Raw genomic sequence first — 11815 nt, 5'->3', positions numbered from 1 at the left:
AAAAAACATGTATTTGATTTTGGTTTATCTATATTTTTGAGTGTAGGTATGTGGTACATGTGTTTTCCAAGGATCATGTGACAGGGCCTTGTTGTTAAAACACAGCGTCAAGAAATCTGCTTGCTGTTAAAACACACTGTCAAGGAAATCTGCTTGCTGTTAAAACACAATGTCAAGAAATCTGCTTGTTGTTAAAACACAGTGTCAAGAATCCTCCAGCAATCTGCTTGCTGTTAAAACACAGTGTCAAGAATCCTCCAGCAATCTGCTTGCTGTTAAAACATAGCGTCAAGAAATCTGCTTGCTGTTAAAACACAGCGTCAAGAAATCTGCTTGTTGTTAAAACACATTGTCAAGAAATCTGCTTGCTGTTAAAACACAATGTCAAGAATCCTCCAGCAATCTGCCTGCTGTTAAAACACAGTGTCAAGAATCCTCCAGCAATCTGTTTGTTGTTAAAACACAGCGTCAAGAAATCTGCTTGCTGTTAAAACACATTGTCAAGAAACACAGCGTCTTGTACGATTTAAATTGAAAATTTCAGTTTGATTTAAATGGAATATTTAGTTTCCATAATTTTCTGGTTAGTTAGTTATCCTAATAAAATAATCCATAATTAAAATAATATTCAAATTACACAATTGTCATTTTAGTTAAAATCTTTCAATGCCACATGTCGCGTTCTTATTGCTTCCTAGATTTTCTAGGAAAAACACACTTTCCCCAGGAACCCTACTCTATATACTTAATAATTATACTTTTGTTTTTTCACTAGAATAAATAATTATTCTAGATCCAGGGCATATGCTTCTATCAAATTATACGTGTTTTTAAATGCATCGCTATAATGGTTTTAACTCACCATTATAGTTGCACAATTCTTTCAAATGTCAATTCTAGACAACTTAGTTTCACATTTGTAATGTTAAGCGTACTGCTATAATTGGTTTAAACCCATCATATATCGCACATTGCATCAACATCTAGAAAAAACACATTTTTAAATATAACAATTCTATACTCCATTCAAAGTGAATTTAATTCTTGATTTTACGTTATACTTCACAAAAAATGATGAAATATATAAAAACGCGGGGATCAATCTCCACCTTTTTGTACCGTAAGCTTTCTTGAATACAATTTTGAGACGAGTGTTTTATGAATGAAATAAACAAATGAGCATGAAGGTGCATAAAACTAACTAAAATCATTGTATCTTATAATTTGAATGTATCATAAAACGGGATTCAACTCCATGTAATACATGTGTTTTTTCCTAATAATAAATAAAAAAATAAACTAAAAGTATAATAAGTAAATAGTATATCAAAATTCATTTTTAAAAGATAAATTTTGACGACAGTATGTGTTAACATATGATATTATATTTTATTCAACACGTGCAATACATGAGTTTTTTTTAAAGATATATCTCTTTTTACCATTTATTATATAAAATTACCTTTATGCACCCCGTGTAATACACGGGGTTCAAACATAGTATAAATACAAATATAAATAATATATAATGGATTAACTGTGGACCATCCATGAAGTAAAAAAGGACAACGAAATCATAACAAATCGACACGTTTACCCGAAACAAGAATATATTATACTAAACGAGTTTTAATTTACAATATCAACCATTATAAAATTTTAAAACAATGAGATGTCTTTTGTTGTCCATTCAAGAATAAAAATTGTGTTGTGTAGTGTTTCACCTTTATTCAACTCACATATATATACTTGTCACCTCCACAATTGAGATTGAGATGCTTTACCTTACAACGTTTGTGGTTTTCATCAACAAAATAATGATACGTATCTATAAAATTCTTCCTCTCATAATTAGAAGGATAATTATGTACAGATTAAGGTTGAAAAAAAAACATTTAGTGACATAATATTTGTATACAAGGTTTCATTTTTAGTGGATGATGTGACCCTAGTTTTAAGCCGACATTAAAACTCCGTTCTGTTCGGGTTTCGCTAATCGCTTGTGTCTATATCCGTCACCTATATACGAGAGGTGATCAATCTCAGGGGCGGACCTAGGTAGAGGGTTGGGTGGACGAACGCACCATTTGAATTCTTTTTAGTGTATTTTATAGGGCAGAATCTTGATCGCACCATTTGAAAATTTAGTTTAACCCCTCCTTCATACATTTTAAAAATAATTTATGAGTCTGTGATCAACCTTTCGAGACAAGGTATATTCCTTCTCCTAGCGACTTTACATCTCTGCTTTAATCTTTATTGACTATTGTTTCATATGCACCCCACACGTGTATGTGCATCATCATATATAGTGTTTTTTTTTTTGAAAGGAGAACTTCATTCAAACAACTAACCCGAAGACCGGGCCAGCCACCAAACAACGAAACACCAACTACATATTTACAAATCTAAACCAATCATTCCAATCTAACAACCCTTTTTTACGTCTATATTTAAACCACACAAAACTGACCGAACGAACTTCACAAAATAGATCTTCGATACTTCTTTTCTTGTTCGAGAACCGGACGTCGTTCCTTGCTTTCCACAATAACCAACAAGCAGTGAAAATAACCCCCTGAATGGCCTTCTTCTCCGACTCCGATCTCGGCCCAACGTTGTGAACTTCCATTAGATCTCTGAACGAAAAAACGATAAATCTATTGAGCCGGCACCAAAGAGAGATTTTCTCCCAGAGCTGCATGGCAAAAGGGCAAGACGTGAACAAGTGGGAAACCGAATCCGACCCATCCTCACAAAAGCTGCAGCCATGGTTCTCCACCAACACCCCCCTCCTAGAAAGAGCTTCCACCGTCGGGATGCGATCTAATTCCGCCCGCCACATAAATATATTGCACTTTATCGGAACCCACGGACACCACTCCATCACATAGCGGCTGCTGACATCTTTCGATCCGTCAATGAGCTTTTTAACAGCGGCAACCGAAAAAGTCTCCGAGCCAGAACCCAACCAAGCCCACCTATCCGGCCTGGACGAACACGAGACCGACCCCAAAGCTGTTGATAACTCAGCCCATTCTTTTTTCTCAGAATCCGTATCCACATCATGCTTCCACAACCATAACCCATTCCCGCTTATTCTGTCGCTAACACTACAGTTCTTCACTATTTCCAGCCGGAACAAGTCAGGAAATTTATCTTTGAGCGGGATGTCAAACAACCACGGATCCAACCAAAAAAGAATACTCTCGCCCGAACCCACAATACCCCGCAAGAAATTACGAAAAGGAACGTTCTCCACTAACGGTTTATTCAGCAACGAAACGATTTTACCCCACACCCCTCCCCCTAGAGAATTCCTCCTAGGAAGGAAGTCCCAAGCCGAACCACCCGAATGGATAGCTCCGACCACTTTAACCCACAGGTTGTCTTTTTCCGTTTTGAACCTCCATCCCCACTTAGCTAAAAGAGCCAAATTAACCTCCTTGAGCTTATGCAGGCCAAGCCCTCCCATTTTCTTAGGCGATGCGACTCTATCCCAAGCAACCCAATAGAGTTTCTTCATACCATTCGATCCCCCCCACAAGAATTTTCTGATAATTCCTTCCAAATCCTCCAAGACTTTGACGGGAGCCTTATAAAGAGACAAAAAATAACACGGTAAACTTTCGAGGACAGACCGAATTAACGTAACTCTGCCCCCTATCGAGAGCAAAGAAGCTTTCCACAGAGACAGACGCTTCTCGAAGATATCATACAGAGGTCTCCAATTGTTGATCCTGTTCATATTTGCCCCGACCGATAAACCCAAATATTTAAAAGGGAATTTATCGGCCCTACAGCCAATCAAGCGAGCCATCTCTTCTATAGTGTCGTCATTCACACCAAGCCCATAGATACTCGATTTCCCATAATTGATTTGCAGCCCTGAACACGCATGAAAACACCTCAATATTCTCACCACATTCAGAATATTATCCTTGTCCCACTCCCCAATCATGATAGCATCGTCCGCAAAAAACAAATGAGATAACATTGGACCACCGTTAGGAAGAACCACTCCCTTTAGAACCCCCGAGCCACAAGCCCTAGATATCAAAAACGATAATGCTTCCATCACGATCACGAAGAGAAAGGGGGATATAGGGTCCCCTTGTCTCATCCCTTTGCAACATTTAAACTCAAAGGTGGGTGCACCATTAACCAAAACCGAAGCTCTAGCCGAGGAGATAATGCCTCTAATCCACTTGCACCACCTACTCGAGAACCCCATTTGATCCAAAATATCCACCACAAAATATAGTGTTAAAACATATCTTTACAAATTTTACGGATTTGATAGTTTATGAAGCTAATACATTAGATCACCGCTTTAGCTGACCCAAGACATGATTTGTCAGAATTTATAATTAGATTCGAATAAACTTAATTTTCACAAATTGGCCGATAACATTCATAACTTTTGATTTGTATCACATAATTCTCAACTTTCAACTTATTGGCTGATAGCACTTTCAAACTAACTGAACCCTAACCTAGTTAGTTTTTTGCTGATGTGACACTTGTGTGTTGACGTGGCATCTGACGTGATTTTTTTTGATGATGTGACAACTGAGGTAGCAGCTAGCTTGGCTTTTTGATGATGTTACAGCTGACGTGGCAGCTGAGTCAGCTGATATAACATTAGTTTAGTGACATATTAGTTGATGTCAGCAAATTGAGTTAGTATTGGATTAGTTTGAAAGTGCTATCACCTAATAAGTTGAAAGTTAAAAATGATATGGTATAAATCAGAAGTTGAAACTACCATCAACCTTAAAATTATTTAAATCTAATATCCTTTTTCATCCCTCGAAATATGACCCAAGGAAGCCTCATTTTGAATATTGAAACTTGAGCATGTGAACACGTAGCAATAATGTTATTGGTATTATTCTTTCTCAAAGTCTTGTATTCTTTTCTTAGCAATCATGTTTGTTCTGTCCAAATTACTTTAAATAGTCTAGATGTTATGAAAGTTAAAAAGATTTTTTTTTAACGAACAACTAAATTACCGGATAAGCATCTTAGTATGCATTCAATTGAATGAATGCAATTGAATGCATCCCCTTCTTCATAACGGTCAGAGTTGGATGCATACCCGAGCCATCAGTTTCGGGAAAAACCAGTTGTGCTTGCAGTGACGGAGCTTGACCAAAAGTTCCGCGCGCGGGGGGGGGGGGAGTCATGGGACCAATTTTTTTTCTTATCGCTATGTTTCGGATTATATGTACGGGTCAGATATTCGATTCAGGTCGGGTAAAAACAATAATAACTCCAAATAAAACTATATACACATAAAAAAACGCTAAATATTGTTTAACAAAAATAAAGACCAAATATTTATAAGATAAATGTTAAGTACCTTGACAAAGAATTACAATTCAGCCCAACGATCTTTAAGATAAATGGTAAGTACGTTTAAGATGAAAAAGAACTCTCAACTTTGATTTATATATAAAGTAAATTTACATAAAGTTTATCTATCTATTATACTAAAAGAATACATCTTAGCCACATGGCATATTCTTAGCCAATCATTTTGTTGATTTGGACACCCTCTTAGGCCAGAGAATTCCTCATGGGCGCCAAACTCTTTTACTCTATTTTCCTTTCACGCGGCTTCTTAGACACTCTTTTCATCGTATCATTCAAAAACCCTAATTATCATATAGGTAGTGATTCTCTGGCGATTTCATACATCTGCGATTTTATTCGAAACACTTAATCTGTAGCAGGGCGATTCTCATCAAAGTGATTATTGGAAACCCTAAATTGTAACCAGTGGAATTGAATCCAGGTATGTTTATTGTTTTTTACATCAATTATTCAAGCTTTTAATCTTACAATCCTATGAAACTTGTGATGTTGGTTACTCTCCTTCCTTTCAGCCGTCCATTGAGAAACCTTAAAATCTTCAGAAAAGTTTGAAGCTTGAGAGAGAGAGAGAGAGAGAGAGAGAGAGAGAGAGAATGGAAACAAGTGGTGGTTGGAGCCATCCATCCATGTTTTATCTTCTTTCCATCAGTCATCAAATGGTAAGTTGTAGGTGTTTTGATTCATCTGAATTTCAATCGAATGTTTCTTTTTTGAACGAACCCTAACATGCTTGGCAAGGATTTCGTTCACTGGTATACCCTAAATCTACTGATTCAATTTTTATAGGGTTTTTATTGTGAAGAGGTTTTGTTGATGAGGATGTTAGATAGTCAAAGCCATGGGATTTCAATCCTTTTTGATCAATGTGATTATCAGAAAATCCCAAATCTTAAATCTGGTGTTAAACAAATGGTTATATGTTTTGTAACAGAAATGGTCTTGAAAATTGTTTGGATTGTATTGAATTGAATTAAGTTGAGTTAATTAAGGTTAGGGTTTATGTGAATAGTTTTTAATAGTGTTTGGATTGAATAGAACTGAATTGAATTAAGTAAGGTTATGGGTTTATGTTGGGTTTATTATTATTATTATTATTATTATTATTATTATTATTATTATTATTATTATTTTAGGTTCAAGGGTTTATGTGTTTTGGAACAGAAATGAGAAAATTTACTGGAAAAAAAATATTTCTGTTTAATATATTGTTAACTATTTGGATTAAATTGAATTTAATTGAGTTGAGTTAAGTTAAGTTAATTAAGGTTAGTGTTTATGTGTTATTTTTTTAGGTAAAGGGTTTATGTGTTTTGGAACAGAAATGGTTTTGAAAATTGTTTGGATTGAATTGAGTTGAGTTAATTAAGGTTAGGGGTTAATCATATATGTGTTTTATTATTATTATTATTATTTTGGTTAAAGGGGTTATGTGTTTTGGACCACGAATGGAGAAACCAACTGGAAAGAAGAAGTTACAAACTGGAGTTGAAAAAGCAACCAAACAGAACAAAAAAACATCATCTGAGAGAGCTTTAAAGCTTATTGATGAAGATACTGTTGTGCTCATTCAAATGGCTCAAGAACTATAGGAAGAAGGTATTAAAATATTTCAAAAGCATGACAGTGAAGGTATAATGCTAAAGTATGAAAAAGGAGTGAATCTGTTACCAAAAAATCACATAGACGTTACGTATTTACGTAGCAAAATGGCGGTTTGTTATATGCAATTGGGACTTAAGGAGTACCCTAGAGCTATTGAGAAGTGTAATAAAGCTCTTGAAGTTGCTCTGAAATACAGTCCGACGTTGGTTAAACGAGCGAAGTGTTATTCCGTGCAAAATAAGTTTAATTCGACTTTGAGTGATGTTACGACCGTGTTGAACATGGAGCCGAACAATGTGGCTGCATTGGAGATAGAGAGTTCGGTTAAGAAGGCAATGGGTGGGGACGAGTTGAACAAAGATGTTGGTGTTGTTGAAAATGTCGAAGATAAAGCGATAGCATCGAAAAAGAAAGCGAAAAAGAAGAAAGACGATGAGAAGGTGAGTGAGGTGAATGAGTCCAAAGGTAAAGATATTCGCATAGTTGAGTACATCGATGAAAAAGAGAAAATATCAAAAGCGGAAGTGAAAAAGGAGAACGACGATGAGAAGGTGGTTCACGTAGATAAAACAAGCATAAAAGACGAAAAACTGGTGACGAAAACCGTGAAGATGGTTCTCGGAGACGATATAAGGTGGGCCGAGCTTCCGGTTAATTGTAGCATCGGTTTGGTTCGGGAGATAATTCAGGACCGGTTTCCGGGCCTAAACGATGTTCTTATAAAGTATAAAGATCCATAAGGCGATTTGATCACAGTTTTAACTGCCGATGAGTTAAGATTAGCCGAAAAGTCAAGTGATCCTCAAGGCTCTTTTAGGCTTTGTTTAACACAAGTTAGTCCATATAAAGAACCATTATACGAAGGGTTGATGTTGACTGGTCAACGACTTCCTAACTCCGAACCCGTACAATCTAGCGTGTCCGAGAATGTTAGTTCGGAAAAACCGGAGGGAGTCGAAGAATGGATCGTTCAATTCACAAGGCTATTTAAGAACCATGTGGGTTTAGATACGAATCTTTATTTAGATCTTCACGAGATTGGAATGGAATTGTATTCCGAAGCGATGGAAGACGGTATCTTAAACAAAAACGCTCCAAATCTGTTTAATATCGCTGGTGAAAAGTTTTAAGAAACGTCCGGGTATCACCAACGGGTTCAATGGGTATGTGAGTTTTTGTTCTTAGTAGGATGCGTATATATTTTTTCTACAGTTTCTGTAATAACTATGGGGCGGGGTATAGTGGGTAAATCTGTCTTGGTGCTTCGGTGGCAGGCATATAGTCTCAGGCCTGTTTGTCTTCGAGGATGAAAATTGCTTTGGGCATGCATCTATCTAAGTGGGTGAAAATAAGAAGTTGGGGGCATCTGTTTTAGCAAATGATGACGTTTCTACTAATTCTACACTACCTAAAGTTGACGTAGTTCCAAGATTACCTGGGTCCAAAAAAAAAGGTGCCATTTCTCCTGGTAGTTATGTTGTTATTAACCAAAAAATAGGTTTTAACTTCTTTGCCTCAACTTCGTTGAGTAGCGGTACTCAGTCATCTGTGCTTTCTTAACCAACTTCCGTAGTTGATACAGTTACCCTTCAAAATAAACCTACAATGTTCCCAACTTTTGAAACAGATAAAGCAAATGTTAGTGCTACAAACGCAGTTGGCCCAACCAGGTAATAAGGTATTCGTTGTAAATGCAGTTATTTATTTCTTGAATCTTACGCATGTTTTTTTCTCATGCTATGCAGCTTGATTCGGATCATCAACCTCTGCTAACTTGACAACTGCATCAGCAAGTGGTGTATTTTCATTTGGTGGCTCAACAAATAATTATGGTATTATTAATGGGACTTCTTCGGGTCCATCAATTTTGCTTCCTCATCTTCTTTTTAATCTTCTGGAACCAACACAAACAAGATTTTCAGTAGTAGCTCTTCCACTGTTCTCTCTTCTATCACTTCAGCTGCCAGCGGTGCTTTTTCTACATCTGGTGTTGTGTACGCATTTTAATTTTAGGTTTGCAACTGCATCATCTACTACAGCCTCAGTAGCACAGACCTTACTTTTTTTCCAGCACATCATCCACCGCATCGAGCAATGGTGGTAGCATATTTAGATTCAGTTCTCCATCAGCTACATTAAACACCAACGGGTCTTAGGCAAATACACAGGCTGCATCTACTGTAGTTACACAGGCGGTCCCATTCAAGTTTGCAGCAACAATACTTGAAGAGGTCACCAGCGGAGGTAACGGTTCTGAGCTCCTGAAATGAATCGACATCTACATATCTTTGATCTGGTCAGATCTTCAACGTTTAAGAATAGTCTGATGTTTAGGTATGTTTGATTTGTATTTTTGTCAATGCGGCGTACATAAATATTATAGTCTAGGTGGTGTGCTTTCCAAAAGTACACGGATGGTCCCTGTGGTTTGCACTTTGTAACACATTTAGTCCCCACCTTTTTCTAAAAGTACATGGATGGTCTTTGTGATTTGCACTTTTATGCATTTAGTCCCTAACTTGAACATGCTAAAAACTTTAGATTTGTTGGCTAGGGACTAAATGCGTTACAAAGTGCAAACCACACCACAGGGACCATCTGTGTACTTTTAGAAAGCTAGAGACCAAATCCAAAGTTTTGGTAAACGATAGGGACCGTCCATGTACTTTACTATTAATTTTAGGAAAACGTATGTTTAATATTGTTATTTATGGTGATGTAACTAACTATACATTTTACATAGGAACCTTGAAGCAAATAACTTTTCGGGAACTGTTCCATCTGATTTGGGGAGATTAATAAATTTACACACATTGTAAGGCTGTTTGGCTCTCGGTTTGTTTGTTCTTCGATTACTCACATATTTTAACTTATTCTGTTCTTTGATACTTTACTCTAGGATTTTGTCCTCAAACCGGTTGACGGGAACGTTGCCAGCATCCCTTGCTGAATTGAGCAATTTAAAAGATTTGTAAACATTTTTACATTGCTATTGAAAGTTAATGATTTTTTTGTTTCATTGATGTTTGAGGTGTAAGTTAACTGTTTTTTTTTTTTTTTTATTTTACAGCAGGATAATTGACAACAATCTTAGTGGGTCCATACCTAATTTCATAGAAAATTGGAGACAACTCAATAAACTGTAAGTTCAGTTTGTAAATCATATGCACTTGTGCTGTATATTTATTTCCGTTCACTTTTTTGTATTGTCATTTTGAAGAGAACTAATTGGGACGGGGCTTTCGGGACCGATTCCTTCATCCATTTCCTTTCTGAACTTAACTGACGTGTGAGTGTAGATAACGTTAACTTCATACGAACCTTTTTCATTCTCTCTTTTTTATCTTTTTTTTCTATTTCGTGTAATGGGAAATTACTATTACTATGTAGGAGAATTTGTGAACTAAGTGGACCAACTCAGAGATTCCTTCCGTTAGATAATGCTGTTGGTTTACTAACACTGTATGTAGAAGGTTTTGTATTTCAAATTGTCGTTGTAATCTAATATATATTCGTTTGTGTTTTAACGTGTATAAAATCATAATATTTACGTCAATGCTGATAATGAAGATATTTTCTTTTAACAACCCGCGAAGTTCGCGGGTTCTTAAACTAGTAAACAACTATAAAACTTACTAATAACCCGTTCTTCACATTTTTTTAACTCAATACGAAAATATGTATAAGTATTTTTGACAATAAACTTGGTAGGAGCAGGGATTTTTAGGCCAAATAATTGGCTAATTGGCGGGTGCAAACCTATATAATTTTAAAATTTTCAGACAAAAAATCGGAAATATTACACTGGCCCCTAGTTGCAACAGCGAGGGCCCGAGCAGCGCTGCAATAATTGTATGAGACTTGAGTCGAAAAGAGACGAACAACACAAACAAGTTGTGAGGGGGGACTATTTAGGTTTCAAGGAGTTGATGTGAACATTAAATCATAAGTGGTCACTTCTCATTTCAAAGTGAAGAAGCCTAGTCCACTTGAATACTTGGCCCAAAGCCTATAACCTAGAAAGTAGAAACCCAAATAAAATGTAATTCGAATATTAATAAATTTTGAAAATTTGTATGCATAAGAATAAAATTAAAAAGAAATATCTAATTCAAACTCATTTTTCAGTCGGGTATGAAATTGACAGATTTGTAACCTAACTCAAAATCTAAAATCTAAATAAGAAACTATCTCTAACCATTCTGGTATGAAATTGACAAATTTGTAACTTGACACAAAATACGAAACTCTCTAACCAATCTGGCATAAAGTTGACAAATATGTAACTTGACTCAAAATCCAAAATTTAAATATGATACTATCTCTAACCATTCTGGTATGATATTGACAAATTTGTAACTTGACACAAAATCCAAAATCTAAATACAAAACTCTCTAACCAATCCGGCTATCTCTAACCAATCTGGATTTGAGTTTGTACATGTTAAACTTGAGTATTCTGAACATGATTCAAGAATTAAACACCTAAAAACTTTTTTATTTGAATGGCTAATGTTACTCTATACCATGAATTGAACCCGAAAATATATTTCTAAAAGACAAAAGCCTCTACCACTTAGCTAAAGCCGAAATAACGGTTGAACACCCAAATACCTGCATCATTATAACATAATAATAATCTATGAAGTTTAAACTTATATAAAGTAACACAATCTATATACTCCATTAATTCAATAAATAAATAAAGGAAAAATTACAAAAATAACCATTGATCAAAATCACTTTCAGATTTGGCCACCTCATGCGTCCTTGGAGCGACACATCATACACGGGATACGTTTAGAAGTGCACGTGATGCATCTTTAGAAATCCC

General features: G+C 35.9%; 1 protein-coding gene across 7 annotated transcripts; it reads left to right on the top strand.

Moving 5' to 3' along the window:
- Positions 1-5555: 5555 nt before the first annotated feature.
- On the top strand, positions 5556-10537 carry LOC110930740 (probable LRR receptor-like serine/threonine-protein kinase RFK1). 7 transcript variants are annotated; one of them, XR_002588062.2, is made up of 10 exons: positions 5572-5800; positions 5892-6038; positions 6802-8144; positions 8256-8651; positions 8727-9315; positions 9725-9796; positions 9881-9952; positions 10052-10123; positions 10202-10270; positions 10372-10537. XR_002588062.2 is itself a non-coding variant. In XM_022174108.2 (9 exons), exons 4-9 carry the CDS (start codon positions 9248-9250, stop codon positions 10484-10486), a joined length of 465 nt encoding a protein of 154 aa, XP_022029800.1. In that variant the 5' UTR covers positions 5563-5800; positions 5892-6038; positions 6802-8651; positions 8727-9247; the 3' UTR covers positions 10487-10537. The 7 variants fall into 7 exon arrangements, 4 of the variants coding, with proteins under 4 accessions (XP_022029800.1, XP_035843642.1, XP_022029798.1 ...); XR_004888936.1 differs by having other exon boundaries at positions 5556-5800; positions 6166-8651; XM_022174108.2 differs by having other exon boundaries at positions 5563-5800; positions 6802-8651; positions 10055-10123.
- Positions 10538-11815: the final 1278 nt, after the last annotated feature.

The sequence above is a fragment of the Helianthus annuus genome, chromosome 3 (assembly GCF_002127325.2).
Source record: "Helianthus annuus cultivar XRQ/B chromosome 3, HanXRQr2.0-SUNRISE, whole genome shotgun sequence".
In the NCBI taxonomy this organism is placed as follows: Eukaryota; Viridiplantae; Streptophyta; class Magnoliopsida; order Asterales; family Asteraceae; genus Helianthus; species Helianthus annuus.
The sequence above is the reverse complement of the archived record's forward strand: the minus strand, read 5'-3'. Positions and strand labels throughout refer to the sequence as shown.

What these genes read in the sequence shown, in the direction of transcription:
- LOC110930740 (XM_022174107.2), top strand. Translation starts at nt 9,248, where the DNA reads ATGAATCGACATCTACATATCTTTGATCTGGTCAGATCTTCAACGTTT. An exon ending in AAGAATAGTCTGATGTTTAG is followed by an intron (nt 9,316 to 9,724) that starts GTATGTTTGATT and finishes CATTTTACATAG; the next exon opens with GAACCTTGAAGCAAATAACT. An exon ending in TGGAGACAACTCAATAAACT is followed by an intron (nt 10,124 to 10,201) that starts GTAAGTTCAGTT and finishes GTCATTTTGAAG; the next exon opens with AGAACTAATTGGGACGGGGC.